Raw genomic sequence first — 15,663 nt, 5'->3', positions numbered from 1 at the left:
GCAGCTCTAGTGTGACGTAAATGAATTACAACAGCTGCAACAACAACCAATTGACCAATCATGCAGAAGATAAAGCCTCCTGCTGGACATAACCACGATGATGTTTCTCTTACATTATGCGTAGGAAAAAATCTGAATTTATTTTAAAATATTGCAGAATTTTTGTTTCGATGTTTTTTTCCCCATTGAATTTCTTTTATGCAGTGGCGTTTAAGATAAAAGGTAATTTCTGTAACTTTATCAACTCATTATTGTTATTATTTATGTTCGATTTTGATCATCATTATTTATATACTCGTATATTTCACAGTCAAAACAATATTTTGGTAAAACAGAAAAGTTGTATACGTATAAACTTTGTCCTAGAGCAATAGATATATTGAGTAGCATTGTATTGAAAGCTAACAAATAGCTGACAGCCATGGCCACTCCTATACAGTCGAACCCCGCTATAGTGAACATGATTTATAGTGAACTCCTTGATATTGTGAACGAAACGTTCGTTCCCTTCCCTTGCTATACACATAAAATATTATTTTATACATATATTATGAACTTTTTTCTCTCTTTGACTGATTTTTTCTCTCCATTTTTTGGAAATATTGAAATTTCTATATAAAATATACATAACTATTTTCTAAACCATCAATTGAGTGAAATGTAGCCATAAACATTTTTTCTTGTTTTCTTCTATTTCAGTGTTCCATCCCTAAATTTTTTGTAAGCAAGATGAAGAATAATAAAAAAAATAAAAGTTAACATTTTTGGTTACTACATATTGTTTTTCTAATCATTTTTGTACTTCATTTATTGGTCATTTATTTAAATAATGTGTAATAAAAGGAAACAGTTCGGAAAAATTGTTTGCATTACGGATATAGTGAACTACCGGCTATAGTGAACCGAAATTTCGGTCCCTTGAAAGTTCACTATAGCGGGGTTTGACTGTATTATTGACGTCAGTCTACCGAGGGATGATAGCCCTTTCTTTCTTTTTAATCATATGTAAGCGAACAGTAATTAATGTTGCTGAAAATATTATTTCATACACTTCATATATATTTTTCATTTATCAAATTACCTTCTTTAAAAACATTTATAATTGTGATTAAAGCTAGAATCATATTTCTTAGTTTTATAGTACAGTGTCGTATTAAACTTATTGCAACAACTTTCTTTAAAAAAAAAGACTATAAAAACTTACTTCGCATCAAATTTCGGTAATGGTTCATCTTTCATCATTTCACAGAATTATAATATTGTATCTACATGCATTTAAATGTTTTCGAGTACCATCCTCGTTTTAAATATATTTTTAGTTCTCCGAAAAGTCATTAAATTTAAAAAAAAAAAATAACCGTTCGCAGAAAGATTAATCGCCACCTGCATCGCTATTATTTAATATTCAGTAAACGTTTAAGGACGCGTCAATTAAACAATACAAAAAAGATGCTTTTAAGAATGATGATTCGTTTGACACAAATGTAAGCAGACGATCCATTGTGAGGGAGAATTGAGCGTGTTCTGCTCCGAGAACGAATCTGCAACTCGATATTCGAATGTTGGTGTTCTAGATCACGTCATCAGAGGGCGAAAGGAAATGACTTGTGGATTATTAAGAAAGCGACGGTATCAGTTTTCATATTATGTCTCTCACAACCTTTCTCTACGAAATAAACTGAATGCTGTGGGATTCCACGGAATGCTCAATATAAAAAAAACGGAGCACTTTAATTACTTTTTGATCAGAGATTATCACGAACAATTTTACTGATTCGAGTGACTGATTTTAAATACATTAATAAAATGGAGCAGACTACAGTCTCTGGCCAAATTATTCGACACACTATAAGATTCTATGTAAAATCTTAATTATCAGGGGATACTATACGGCTTTATTATTTTTACGCGACTGAAACTGGTTTGCACTTGCTTACGTCAGTGTATCAATGGGTTAACATTGTAATGCAATACGTTAAGAATAAATACAAACAGGAAGCATATAAAAAAATCTCCTGAATTAAAACCTGTTTAAATATAAAGAATTGGATATAAACTTTCTACTGCTCCTTTTAATGGAACCGTACCCATTGTATTTGTGAATGGAAAATAATATCCCTCGTTTCACACTTTTACCGAATGGTAATGGTAAATTCGAATGATTTACCAAACTAGATTGGTAAAAGTTCGAAATGGAATCATATTTAAGCAGAACTAGTACTTTTACCAGTCTACCTAGGTTAAATCTTAAGTTTTAGCTGTAAAGCTTAGGATTTATAAGACTTCGGGCTTTTACAATAACATTAGTACAGGACTACCTTGCAGAAAAAACTGCAGAATTATATCAGAATAATTTTTCAATAAAAAAAATCAATAAAAAATTTAAAATGCCATGTGCTAAAGTTCTCGAATTCTAATTAGGAGATTGTCTTATATTTTCCATGCTTTGGCAGATCCCAGTAGAGTATATATATCAAACAACATCTGTTTCTCAATATTTATAAAGAAGATTAAGACCATATTTAGCACCATCACCCTTCCTACGTTTCCAAGTGAAAATTTTTGATGGTTTTCCATTGATGGTAACCAACATAAGTAACTATCACCCAAATGTAGGAATCATTTATGATGGTCCAACATAAGAATAGCAACTTGTTTTGATGGTTTGCTCGTGTTGAATAATCAGAAATTCCCATCATAGTTTCTTAAAAATCAAATGTTGGAAGGATGATAAATCACCATCACCCCAATGTAGAAATTCGGACTGATTTTTGACGGACCACCATAAAAGAAAACAAATTGTTTTGATGGTAGATTCCTGCTGAATCAACAATAATTCCCATTAAACCATCAAGAAAATGTATAGTTGGATGATGGTGACCATTAAATGATATTGGACCATCATGAATCGCTCTGAAACCAACATAAACCATCAAAATGTTTTGATGGGGGACCATCAAGAATTTTGACTTGGGATGGAAAAAAAGAGGCCTTTAAAGCAGGAGAGCCATCAAAATTTTGAGCCCCCTTAATGTTACTTACAAATTTTTGATATTTTGCCAAGTATCTAGAACTAAATATGAGAATCTAAAAAGTTTTGAATACAATTGTAAAACTCGCTTATCTAAAATAATTTTATTAAAAATAGGATTTAAAAAATTATTCATTATATTATATTTGTAATAAGGTATTCAGATTTTTACTTCATTTTAGATTGTGTAATTTCAATACAAAATCTGAGCGAAATCGGAAGAATAGTTTCTGGGTAATAAAGAGATATTTAACCGATTCTTTTCAGATTTTGGATTCTGTCAGTTAAAAATTTACAGTTTGAAATTATGGAAATGTTTTTATACCTAAAAATTTCACAGTTTATCAATCATCATTAAATTGAATTTTAATAAATCATAAATAAATAATTATTTTTTGCATTGAATTTTGAATAATCTTCGGGTAAGCGAGTTTTACAATTGTGTTAAAAAAATTTATTAAGAATTGTTAAAAATCAATCATCATTAAATTAAATTTTAATAAATAATAATTCATTAATAAATAATTATTTTTTACATCGCATTTTGAATTATCTTCGGGAAAGCGAGTTTTACAGTTGCGTTAAAAAAATTTAATAAGAATTGTTAAAAATCAATCATCATTAGATTAAATTTTAATAACTAATAATTTATAAATAAAATAATTATTTTTTTTACTTTGAATTTTGAATTATCTTTGTGTTGGCGAGTTTTACAATTGTGTTAAAAAAATTATTGACTGAATTATAATAATTCAGCCACGATATTTATTAATTCCGAGTACGAAGCAGAGGTTTTTATAACAGTTGTAACGGATATTTTTCTTTCATTCAATTCATTAAACAATTCACATACACGTTGAGAAAAAATATGGTTAAAAAAAAAATCGTCTGTTTTAACAGGTGTTTAAAATCGAAACTTCTAATTGTTTTCTTTTTTTTTTCCTGTTAAGGAGCTCATTGAACTACAGGTTGACAACAACAATGATCATGAATAAATGTTTTGGAGTAATAGTTGAAAAAAAAAAGAGTGAATAAGCGAACGAAGTCTTTGTCACCAATGTTCTTCAGTGACCTGAACGATGAAAGTACACATTTTCTGCATCAGCGCTCACAATTCTGAAGAGAATTCTAAAAAAATATGAAGCGATCAGTTCCGCATTTTTAAAGCAATAAAGTGCATTTGTCATGTTTAAATCCGACATCTTTCTTCCAACAAATACATGTTGTTAACGATTACGATGAAAGAAAAATACAATGCCAATGACTATAGGCACAAGAACCATGAAATTCTTTTTATACATAAATGGCTCGATTTTACGTGAAGCAAACAGTGGTGAAAAAAATACAATTTGAGTTCTAGCTAAGCAAATATTTCTTATCAGTATGTACTTTTTTTAAAAAAAAAAACTATAATAAACAGAATTTATCACATTGGGTAAGTATAATGATGCCCACCGGTAACAAGGCAATTAAATATAGCACTTCAATATAAAAAAAAAAATGTCTGCCAATCGCCCCAAATCAAATTTTTTTCGTCGAAAATGTACTTCATGCGAAATGTTCTATAAATTTTTTTATTAAATATTGAATTATTATGAATATTTTATTAACACTCTGAAAATTACCCTATTCCATGTTTGTTTCTAAAAATATTTCTTCAATTTAGAAATGAATTTTGCAATGTCATGTCAACTTAATCGTTTGTTATCTATGTTATCTTAATCGTTGAAGAAATCTGTTTTTTTTTTTTTTTTTTTTTTTTTTTTTTTTTTTTTTTAAAAAGTTTTTTTTAAAAAAAAATTATACTTGATTTACAGGTGATAAAAATTATACTTTTATGCTTTTATGAGGTTGTCGTAGTAATCCTCTCCATGTTACGCGAACGCGGGTTAGTTAAGTCAGAAAGTCCTCCACGAAGGTAAACTTCTCCCAATACTCGATCCAGGAGTTCCCTTGTCTTTTGGATTGGGTTCAAAATGACAAGGCTACGGCATGGAACATTAGTAGTCATAAACCCAAAAAATTGGGTTGGCTGTTCAACGACGGCAATAAAATAAAATAATTTTGCCATATAGTAATCGTACATCACCGAAAATTACATGTGATGAGTAAAAAAAAAACTGAACATTTGAGAAACGAAGATAAACTGAAGTTTTATTGACAGAAAAAAGAAAGAAGCATTTATTCGACTCACAAGAGTTAATTTAATTTCATTTTAAAGATAGAAGTAATGGATTTAAAGAATAAATGCTTTGAGTTGTTGCCTCTCCTCTGCGCGTCTATTTGGTCAACCTAACGTGAAATAATTGTTATTACCTAGTATGAAATTACTGCTTTTTATTTAATTAGTTATCAATTAAAGTAAAGCATTGCTTTGTTAAAATTAGTGAAATATTTTTTCGGCTATAAGTTAATATTTACGATATTTTTGTGCTCAACCTTTCCTTACAACGGCCATTTTCTATTCACCACGAGGTTCGTTATAACAAGCGTCGACAAAACAAACAAAAAATACACTGGAAATTGATTTTTTTTAACCTAACAGTTTAGTTGGGTATAACTGGATATTTTTACAAGATAAGTCTTCATTCATGCTTCTTTTGGGTTTCTTTCTAGTTGCACGTGATTAAATGACTGCAGCATTTTTTAGAAATGAAGATCTTAAAAATTTCTAAGGGAAATTCCTTCGCAATTCGAAATTTTTAACAAATTGCGCAAAGCTTTTTGATACAAAGAATTTCAAAAAATTGAAACATTCCACTAACGTAATTTTGAACGAAATGCAAGCTAAGCAAAAACTAATCTCTAACTTTGTAATGTTTCTATCTGATCTGAAACTGTTCATTTGGTGATATTTTAAATCCGAATTTTCAGATCAATTTTTTTTAATCATTCTGATTTACCTACGTGAAAATGGTATTTGATCAAGCCCCTTCTCAACTGCAAATCTTTACCAAATTTAAATTGCTATATAAAACTACGTTTATTTATTTAAAAAAAACTGCGTGATGTACGTAAATGTTGCGCGATTAAGATAGTTCGTGAAAAACAAAATTTTAGGATTGAAATTAAGTGTCCTTTCTCTACAATATAATTTCCAGAACTTTTTTAAACTTCTATTATAACTGCAGTTTAAAACAAAAGCTGTGATGCTTTTCAAAATAAAGAGTTTCCTTCGAACACAATTAATGTAATTTACAGAGAGGAAAAATTACTTTAAACAATTCACAATCAGTAAATGTAGCTTTTGCGTGACATGTGCTAAAGCTTTTTTCTTACTTTCCTCGTTTTTCTTATGTAAATTTTTTCGTTCTTTTTTAATTCTTTTCAAATTAAAGTTTCGTCCATAAATATTTCATTGCTGTTAAAACATTTCAAATATTTAGCACATTTTTACAGTGTCACCTCATGTTTTGCTCCAAAATAATTTATCTATATGTATACAGGCTTATTTTTGAAAATCTTCTGGGGCTCTTACTAATTAAAAAAAAACATTATATAGATTTTAAAAAATATTAAAATATTTCACTTTTAAAAAGAAACAAACTAAAATTAAAAGCAATGAAAAAAAATCACGTAATTTGTGATTATAAATTATTTTAACTAAATAAAAATAACATGTATCTATATTTTTAGCAATTAAGTAAACTTTTAATGTATTATTCATAAAAAACGAGCTTTTTTTAAAAAATTTTTTTGGAGGAAGTAATGAGAAATGCATTTTGAATCCTTTACACAGACGAATAGTGGTATGGAGTTCTAAAGGTAAATATTTTCTTTAAAACATCATAAATTCAATTCTATTTCAGATAGAAGTGAGATTCAAGTGGTTTTGCTGAAATGAAAATAATTGATACTTACAACCATTTTGCTGGCGCAAGTAAATTAAACTGGTTTATTTATTTTTTCAAATTTTTTTTTGTAATTTTAATTTATTCAGATAATTTTTGTTTAAAAAAATAGATAAATTTACTGTTTTTTTTAAATTGGTGACTTTAATTACCCAAAGCTTGCAAAACATACCAACGCTAAGTATTTTTTTTTTTTAATTTTATAGGAAAAACTGAAGTTAAAAGATTTTGTTAGAATTGGCTTAGAGGTAATCGCGAGTGAATTCAAGAAAAATAATTATTACTATACAAAACATATTAATTTTATAATTTTATATTTCATTACCGTCGTTGAACAGCCGGCCCAATATTTGGGTTTACGACTACTAATGATCCACTCTGTAGCCTTGTAATTTTGAACCTAATCCAGAAGACGAGGGAACTTCTGGATCAATTAGTGGACGAAATTTGCCTTTCTGATGGAACTAACCCGCATTTGCGTTACATAGAGAGGAAGATCACGAGGGCCTCCTATGGTTAGCCTGACGGCAAGAGGACTCTAACCCATGATCCGTTGACCACTGAGGATATTTTATGTCAGCCCTGTGGTCGATGCAAGCCGGGTGCGGAATTCGTATCCACCAGCCAAAGCTGGTATTCGAACCCGGTTCACCTCAATGGATGACGAACGCTCTGTCCCCTGAGCCATCACGACTTCAAACATATTAATTGCAAAAAGGAAAAATGACAATTGTAATTTCAAGAAGGAATTTTCAAATAATCAACCATATGTCATATTATATATCGCACAATTGTCACCTGCACGATTTTTTTTCCTTTAAAGATTCAGTTAATGACAATTCAAAATCGTAAGATAATGGAGCAGGTGTCAGCTGAATAAGAATAATAAAACTTATTATAAAAGTAACGTATCTGAATTGAAATTTTAAAGAATTAGATTTAAAAAAAAATGCTTTGTTTCTTCTAGGTGTATTAAAAAGTATAGGGGTTAAAATCGTTGAGAATATCATAAATGGAAAAAATTAAAGAGCAATTTGTAACCACTTTAAATTATATATTATTTTTATTTATTTAAAACTATCTTTTTATATTAATAGATTCAGAGAGATAAACTCTTAACTTCAATCATTTAACAATTTATCGGATTAGTTCCCTAATCATCCTCCATCTTCATTAACGTATTTGTTAACATAATTTAAAATAGTTACATTTTTAATATTAATACAACAGTAAGAGTAGGGATTTGTTTGTAAATTCGAAGCAATTTTTTTTTTTAATTTATACGAAATTAAAAAAATTTCTCTAAAGGTTTTGCGTGGAAATTGACGTACTTTCATTGTTATCATAAATAACCCGTTAAAAGTATCATGACAGCAGTCCTTAAAATAAATTTACACATTGACATACTTTAACTAATAACATATTTTTTGCACATAATTAATTTTTTTGTGTTTGTTTTGTAAAATATGCATATTTAAGCCGATAAAATATTTAAGACTTGTATTGTTGCAATGTTTATATCAAAAGTAATATGATGGAAATCCTAGAAATTATCCTTGTTTGTTATCAATGTGTCTTTCTAAATGAATGTAAACAATTACTACCTTTTTGTTTATTTTCAGATGTTATATACAGTCCCTTATCCAAATTAATAGACGCACTATAAGATTCTATGCAAAATCTTAATTATCAGGTGATACTATACAGCTTTATTGTTTTTACGCGGTTTGTATTTGTTTACGTTCTTGTATCAATTGGTTAGCATTGTAATATAATACGTTAAAAATAAGTAGGAAATACATAAAAAATCTCCCGAATAAAAATCCATTACACTTATGTGTAAATATAAGAGTATTACCCATAAACTCGTGCAAAGCGTGTCATTATGAAAACACTACAGTGCGTCTAATCATTTGGTCTAATTATTATAATAGACTAATATAATACCTGATATAATAAATGATCTATATTTATATAGTAAGACCTCGATTATCCGAGCTAATTGGGACCTCTAGTACCTCGGATATCGGAAATCTCGGTTAATAGGAACCATGTATAAAAACCTTCCGTGCTAGCGAATTTAACTACTTTTAAAGTAAAAAACAATAGAACGTTTTTTAAATGATAAAAATAAACATATATGAACTTATGTTTCACAGCTAAAAAGACTTAAAAAGGAAATCAACTCTAGTAGTAAATTTTGAAAAGTAAAATGGAATTTTTTTTTAACTATACTTAGTTAAATATCGAAAGACGCATTTTCAAAAATAACACAAATCTCAAGAAAATATTGTACTTTTAAAATTTACATGATTAAACTTACAAGTCACATGACCACTGTTAACAAAGTATTCATGGATGTTGTCTTCTCAGGGTGTAATATTTCATGGAAGTTGAGTGCTTTTCTGAGGAATAAGTGCTTGTAACACGGACAACGAACTAATATGTGTATAATTTCTTCCAAGCTCATTTTGGAGAGGAGAAAAAAAAATTTAGACTTCGTTTTTGCCTCGGTTAACTGAAACCTCGGTTAATCGAAGTTCGGTTAATCGAGGCTTTACTGTATATCGTCTAATTTATCCTATCGTCGAATTTATGTTATCTATCATCTGATTTAACCAATTGATACACTAACGTAAACAAGTGCAAACAGTCACATAAAAACAATAAAGCTGTATAGAGTATCACCTGATAATTAAGATTTTACACAGAATATTATAGTGCGTCTAATAATTTGGATAAGGGACTGTAACAGTGAATTCATAAAATATTGTTTAAGAAACATTATAGATATCCATTCACTCTCTAACCTGTTGCACATTCGAACCTTCTTAATTACTTATTATCACAACAACAGCACGACCGGATGGTTATATATTAATTACCTGAGAAAAAAAATATTCATGTCAAAGTTTCACAGTAAGACGTCAATATATTCTAAATATGTACAAATATCGTCGATGTAAAAAAAATTAATGCACTTCATATGTAATTAGAAGCTCCCGCCCCCAAAAAAATTTATTTTGAAAAAAGTTGATAATGCATTTGAAACAATTATGAATTCCAAAAAAAATAAAGTTTTAAGAAACTTATTTATCAGTTACTGTTAAGTATACCAACAAGAACAACTTAAATTATTTTGACGAGAGGTTTGCATTGAGTTAAAATTGGGCGTGATCAGTTTTTGATGTCTAAGAAATATTTGTAATCAATGTTTCTCAATTCGATGATACTGCGAGCCATACTCCAAAAACACCTCATGCGGATAAAGAGACACTGACTTCCTGCATAATTTATTTCCAACTTTCTTATTCTATTTTTAATTCTACAGGCCCTGACCAAAATATTAGACGCACTCTAATATTCTATGTAAAATCTTAATTATCAGTTGATATTATAAAGCTTTATTGTTTTTACGCGACTGAAACCGGTTTGCACTTGTTTACGTTCGTGTATCAATTGGTTAATATCAGACGATATATAATATAAATTCGACCATTGAATAAATTAGACGACATATTATATAAGTATAGAATATTTATTATATCACGTATTATATTAGTATATTATAATAATTAGATTAAATTAGTAGATGCGCTGTTGTGTTTTAATAATTGCATTTTTTTGCACGAGTTTATAGGCAATACATTTATATTTAAACATAAATGTAATGGGTTTTTATTCAGGAGATTTTTTATATACTTCCTATTTGTATTTATTTTGAACGTATTGCATTACAATGTTAACCAATTGATACACGAACGTACACAAGTGCAAACCGGTTTCAGTCACGTAAAAGCAATACAGCTGTATAGAATCACCTGATAATTATAATTTTGCACAGAATTTTATAGTGCGTCTAATAGTTTGGCCCAGGACAGTAATTTATTTCCTACTTTCATATTTTATTTTAAGTTCCATACATTTAGCAGTTTTATATAATTATTTTGAAATATTTCAAGAGCGTAATATCTGCATTTCTTACATACTTTTCGTCACATATTTGTACAAATGGCTGTATAATTTTTATGAAGCAGCATAATAGCAAGTTTCACTTACATTTCAGTCATAATTGAGCTCGTTATAAAAGCAAGCGATATCGAAACTCCTTATTCATTCATTCATTCCGTGTCATTCACAACCACATTATTTTTTTTAAACGCTTAGAAAAAAAACAAACATATGGAACGAAAATACCATAAATTGTTACAGTTGGCAATTACGGTGGCCGCTTCTTTCGCGTAGAAATACAAAGAAACAAAATGCATAATCTCTCTCTCTTAGGATGCAATCGAAGATAACCAAGAGCGAAGCATCATATTCATCCGAATTCCATCACAGCATGGGAATGCCCGCGAACTTGAAATGGGAAGCGCAAGATGACATCCCAGTAACCCAGTTGGCGAAGAAGAGGAGAAAGGATACACTCACCCACCTGCAGATACAGAAGACTTAGTGCGTCCACCCTATCCTCGCCTTCGGATGGTTGTGTGGTCGTGCGGGGCAGCAGACGAGCGAAATCGACCGAAGTCGAACGAACATCCTTCAGGGTCAACGTCCTTGTACGGGTTGCCTAGTCTTCACAATGAGCGCCATTTTTTGGCGTCTCTCATCCGTGCGTTGAAAATCAATGAGTTGGCGGTGTTTGTTTTGTTTGTTTTTTCCCTCCTTCATTTGCAGGCATTGTGAGATGCGGGAGATGAAAATTATCGATGCGATAGATACATTAATTACCTACTCTGTTTCTTTATTTGTTTAGTATTAGGGAGGGTGGGTCGAAAAAGAATCTCAGTTTACCGAAAACGGGAAACTATCATCATTAAGATGTATGCCAAATTTTCAGCCGATTCCATAGTCGAACATTTTCAAAGTTGGCTTTATATGCTCGAAATTAAAAACAAAAGAAATGAAAAAGTATCTGTGCTGAATTCTTAGAAATATGAAATAGAATGTTGCAAAATAATATTAGAAAATTGTCCAAACGAGGTTTTTTTTCCCAGCCAAGGTGAATAATTTTTAGGAGAAATTTTTTTATTTCTCAGTAAAACGTGTTCATTTACAACAGTGGTTCTTAACCTTTTTAAGCCGCGACCCAAATTTGAGAAATATGTTCATGTCGCGACCCAAAAAAAAAGTCAAAATTAGGCTGAGTAAGCCACAATGACTTCTTGTAGGAGGTGTTGGTATTATTTATTATTTGGTGTATTACTAACTTTTTTGGTTCGACTCAGCGCGACCCAAGAAATATGATTCGCGACCCAATTTTGGGTCGCGACCCATAGGTTAAGAACCGCTGATTTACAAGATAAGCATGTATTAACGCTTTTTTTTTCTTTTTTTCCCGTCCCGCAGCGGATTGATCGTTAAGACACGGTTCCCAGCTGATCACCGAAGTAAAGCATCACTGGCTGCGGTCAGTGTGAGGGTGGGTGACCACTTGGATCAGTCTGCGTAGGGACCGAGGGTGTGCGGTATTGGTCTTCGTTAAACTGTGCTACCGTAAAGTGCTCGACTTCGCGTGCAGGTCGTTGGGCTACCGAAGCGGGGGTGCCATCCCATCTGCAGAGGATCAAAATTGTGATGGCATGTCTTCGGATCATCCTCAGGGATGTTTCCCAGATCGTCGCCAGTAGCCCATTGTGCAGCTCTAATGCGACGTAAATGAACTACTACAACAACACTTTTTTTTCGGAGTCACGGAGAAAAATTTTTATTTCTCAGTAAAATGTGTTCATTTACAAGATAAGCATGCATTTACGGTTTTTTTTCCCAGCCACGGCGAATAATTTTTATTTCCAAAGGACAACAGAACACCTGATCAAAGAATGTAAAGTTACGTTAGTAAAGATTTTGTCAATATTTTAGATGCATTTTAAGGAATAATTTAGAAAAATATTTCTTCAACTTTCCGCAAATAATAATGTCTAATCAAATATTTATTGATGTAAAACAGCAGTTCCCAAATGGCATTCCGCAGAAACCTAGGGTTCATATCTTATTTAATATTTTTGTGGCATTTAAGAAATTAATTAGAAGAAAATGACATTAAAAAAAGTGGGAATTTTTTCAAAAAGTGAAATAATAATTATATATATATTTATATATATTATAATAAATAATAATATATATATAATATCATAAAGCTAAAATCACAAAATACACTATCGAAATTCGTTAACGTAGTGACATGCTTCCCTATTAACCATACATACCAGTTCTTTTCAGTTGGGATTTCAAGAAAAATCATAATTCTGCTTTATTCTATTCATTTTCAGCTCATTTACACACATTAAAAACAAATGTCTTACAGCTAGTTACAGAGCCAAAACTGCGGATTACACTGTCGCACTAATTTAAGATTATTAGTAATGAAACAATTTTATTCTTCATATTAATAGAATTTGTTTTTTCAAAATAAATCCCGTTTTGGGTTAATATGTCACAATGATCTTCATAATCTTGAAGTTGATTCATAACCAGAAGAGAAAAAAAAAATGGGATGCACTAACGTAGAGAATTTATTGAATGGATTGATATTTCAATTCTATAAAAGAATGAAAGTTTGGATGTATTCAGTATTTACAACGGAAGTATAAAATTTATAGCAGTATTTGAATACGATGATGGCCTTCACCTAAAAAATACTATAAATAGGATCGTTTTAAAAAATTTTACAGTTCCATTGTTATCAAATGACAGCTCCAAATTTGTATTAAGAATAAACTCATCATTTCACTATTCTTTCAAAGAACAAAAAACTGAATCTTTTTTTTTTCTAGGATGATGCTTACAAAGAAGTAACCCGAGATATTTAAAATGATAAAAAGATTTACCGTTTTCGCAAAAACTGAATTTAGAATTCTATAATATGCGAGAAATATTATGAATGTAGTACAGTGCAGTTAATACTACAGTCTCTGGCCTTATTATTAGACTCACTATAAGATTCTATTTAAAATTATAATTACCAGGGGATACTATACATCTGTATTGTTTTTATTGGGGTGAATACGTTAAGAATAAATACAAATATAAAGTATGTAAAAAATCTTCTGAATAAAAGCCCATAACATGTGTGTTTAAATATAAAAGTATTGCCTATAAACTGACGCAAAACATGTCATTATTAAAACACTACAGAGTGTCGAATAATTTGGTCTAACTATATACTAATATAATACCTGATATAATAAATAGTCTATATTTACATAATATATCCTCTAATTTATCCAATCGTCAAATTTATATTATATATCGGTTAATTTAACCCATTGACACACGAACGTAAATAAGTACAAACCGGTTTCAGCCGTGTAAAAATAATAAAGCTGTATAGTATCACCTGATAATTATAATTTTGCACAGAATCTTATAGTGTGTTTTAATAATTTGGCCAGGGACTGTATAATATGAGTGAAATATTATGAATGTACAGTGCAGTTTAGAATACTAGTTTTTAACCAGTACAAGCAGAATTTGTATTGTCATTGAATCGTCAAACAGAATTTGTATCACTCCAGTTATTTTGAGTGCTCAAACTTTGAATAGAACTCTATACCTAATACTAATCAAAGTTACTATTGCTTTCTAAATGGCGAAAGCAAAAGTAACATGTTATCACCAATAGAACAAACTAAAGTGCAAAAATCTAAACAGGAAAAGATAATGAAAATAAAATGATGTTCAATGTTCAACTTTTGCTGTGTAATTTTGAGGCTGATACAAAAGACAAGGGAACTCCTAGATCAAGTATTGGGAGAAGTTCTCTTTCGTGGATGACTTCTTGATGGAACTAACCCGCATTTGCGTTACATGGAGAGGAACTCTCACGTTTAGCCTGACGGCAAGAGGACTCTAACCCATGATCCGTCTACCACTGAGGATATTTCATGTCAGCACTGTGATCGATGCAAGACGGATGCAGAATTCGTATCGGCCAACCGCCGCTGGGATTCGAACTCGGTTCACCTCCTTAGAAGGCTCTATCCCCCGAGCCAGGGCCGCTCCATTTAAATGTTTTGATTCAGGATTTCCCTTGTCTTTTGGATCGGGTTCAAAATTATAAAATTACGAAAATGAACTCAAAATTAAATACTTTTTATACGAAACTTTTTTCAATTTCTACTATTTCACACTCTCCCTATATCTTGTTAGAATTTTCCATCGTTAATAAAGTACTTTTCATTTATTCATTCAAGTTCAATATATTTTTTTAAACAAGTAGATGATGACACTTGATGTTAATGCAATTTGTATTAATTCATTAATTAAATGTAATTAATTAATTTTAGTTTTATATGGGAGAAAAATTGTAACCTATATATATATTTCTCTTACACGGCGACAAAAAAAGCCTCATTGCAACTCCCCGAATGGCAACGCTAGAAAATCGACCCGTGATTGCCGCTAAAAATGTCGCATGCCAAATCTAGCTGAGATAGCTCAACATATAGCGCTTTTAAAAACGGAAACTGAAATAACCAGGGAGAGCATAAGCTAGGCAGAAGTCTTTGTCGATAGATCTCTATTTTGGTTTTTTGTCGAAAGCGTTTTTTTTTCACGAATTTATGTATTACGAATTTATTTGACAATTTTTGATTTATATTACGAATTATACTATAACACATTTCTAATAGGTTTAACGAATTACATGTCATTTATTTGAATTCAAATTTATTTTAAGGACTCAGTACTTACTAAAAAGATGTAATTTTTTTTTAAAAAGAAGTTTTTATATGGATTTGAATGATTGTTTTGAATTCTTAGAATTTTGTGCATTTG

General features: G+C 30.3%; 1 protein-coding gene across 3 annotated transcripts in view; it reads right to left on the bottom strand.

Moving 5' to 3' along the window:
- The window catches only part of LOC107436731 (kelch-like protein 17), a 91,102-nt gene that overhangs the window by 49,920 nt on the left and 25,519 nt on the right, over window positions 1-15,663 (bottom strand). Inside the window, exon 1 of one of the 3 annotated variants that reach the window (XM_071184560.1) lies at window positions 11,080-11,180. The exons of the other annotated variants lie outside the window; for them this stretch is intronic. Coding sequence (XP_071040661.1) covers window positions 11,080-11,150 — 71 coding nt within the window. The 5' untranslated portion in view covers window positions 11,151-11,180. Of the gene's footprint in view, window positions 1-11,079; window positions 11,181-15,663 lie in introns of those variants that run through there. 3 annotated transcript variants of the gene reach the window in all.

This window comes from Parasteatoda tepidariorum, chromosome 8 (assembly GCF_043381705.1).
Source record: "Parasteatoda tepidariorum isolate YZ-2023 chromosome 8, CAS_Ptep_4.0, whole genome shotgun sequence".
Classification (NCBI taxonomy): Eukaryota; Metazoa; Arthropoda; class Arachnida; order Araneae; family Theridiidae; genus Parasteatoda; species Parasteatoda tepidariorum.
The sequence above is the reverse complement of the archived record's forward strand: the minus strand, read 5'-3'. Positions and strand labels throughout refer to the sequence as shown.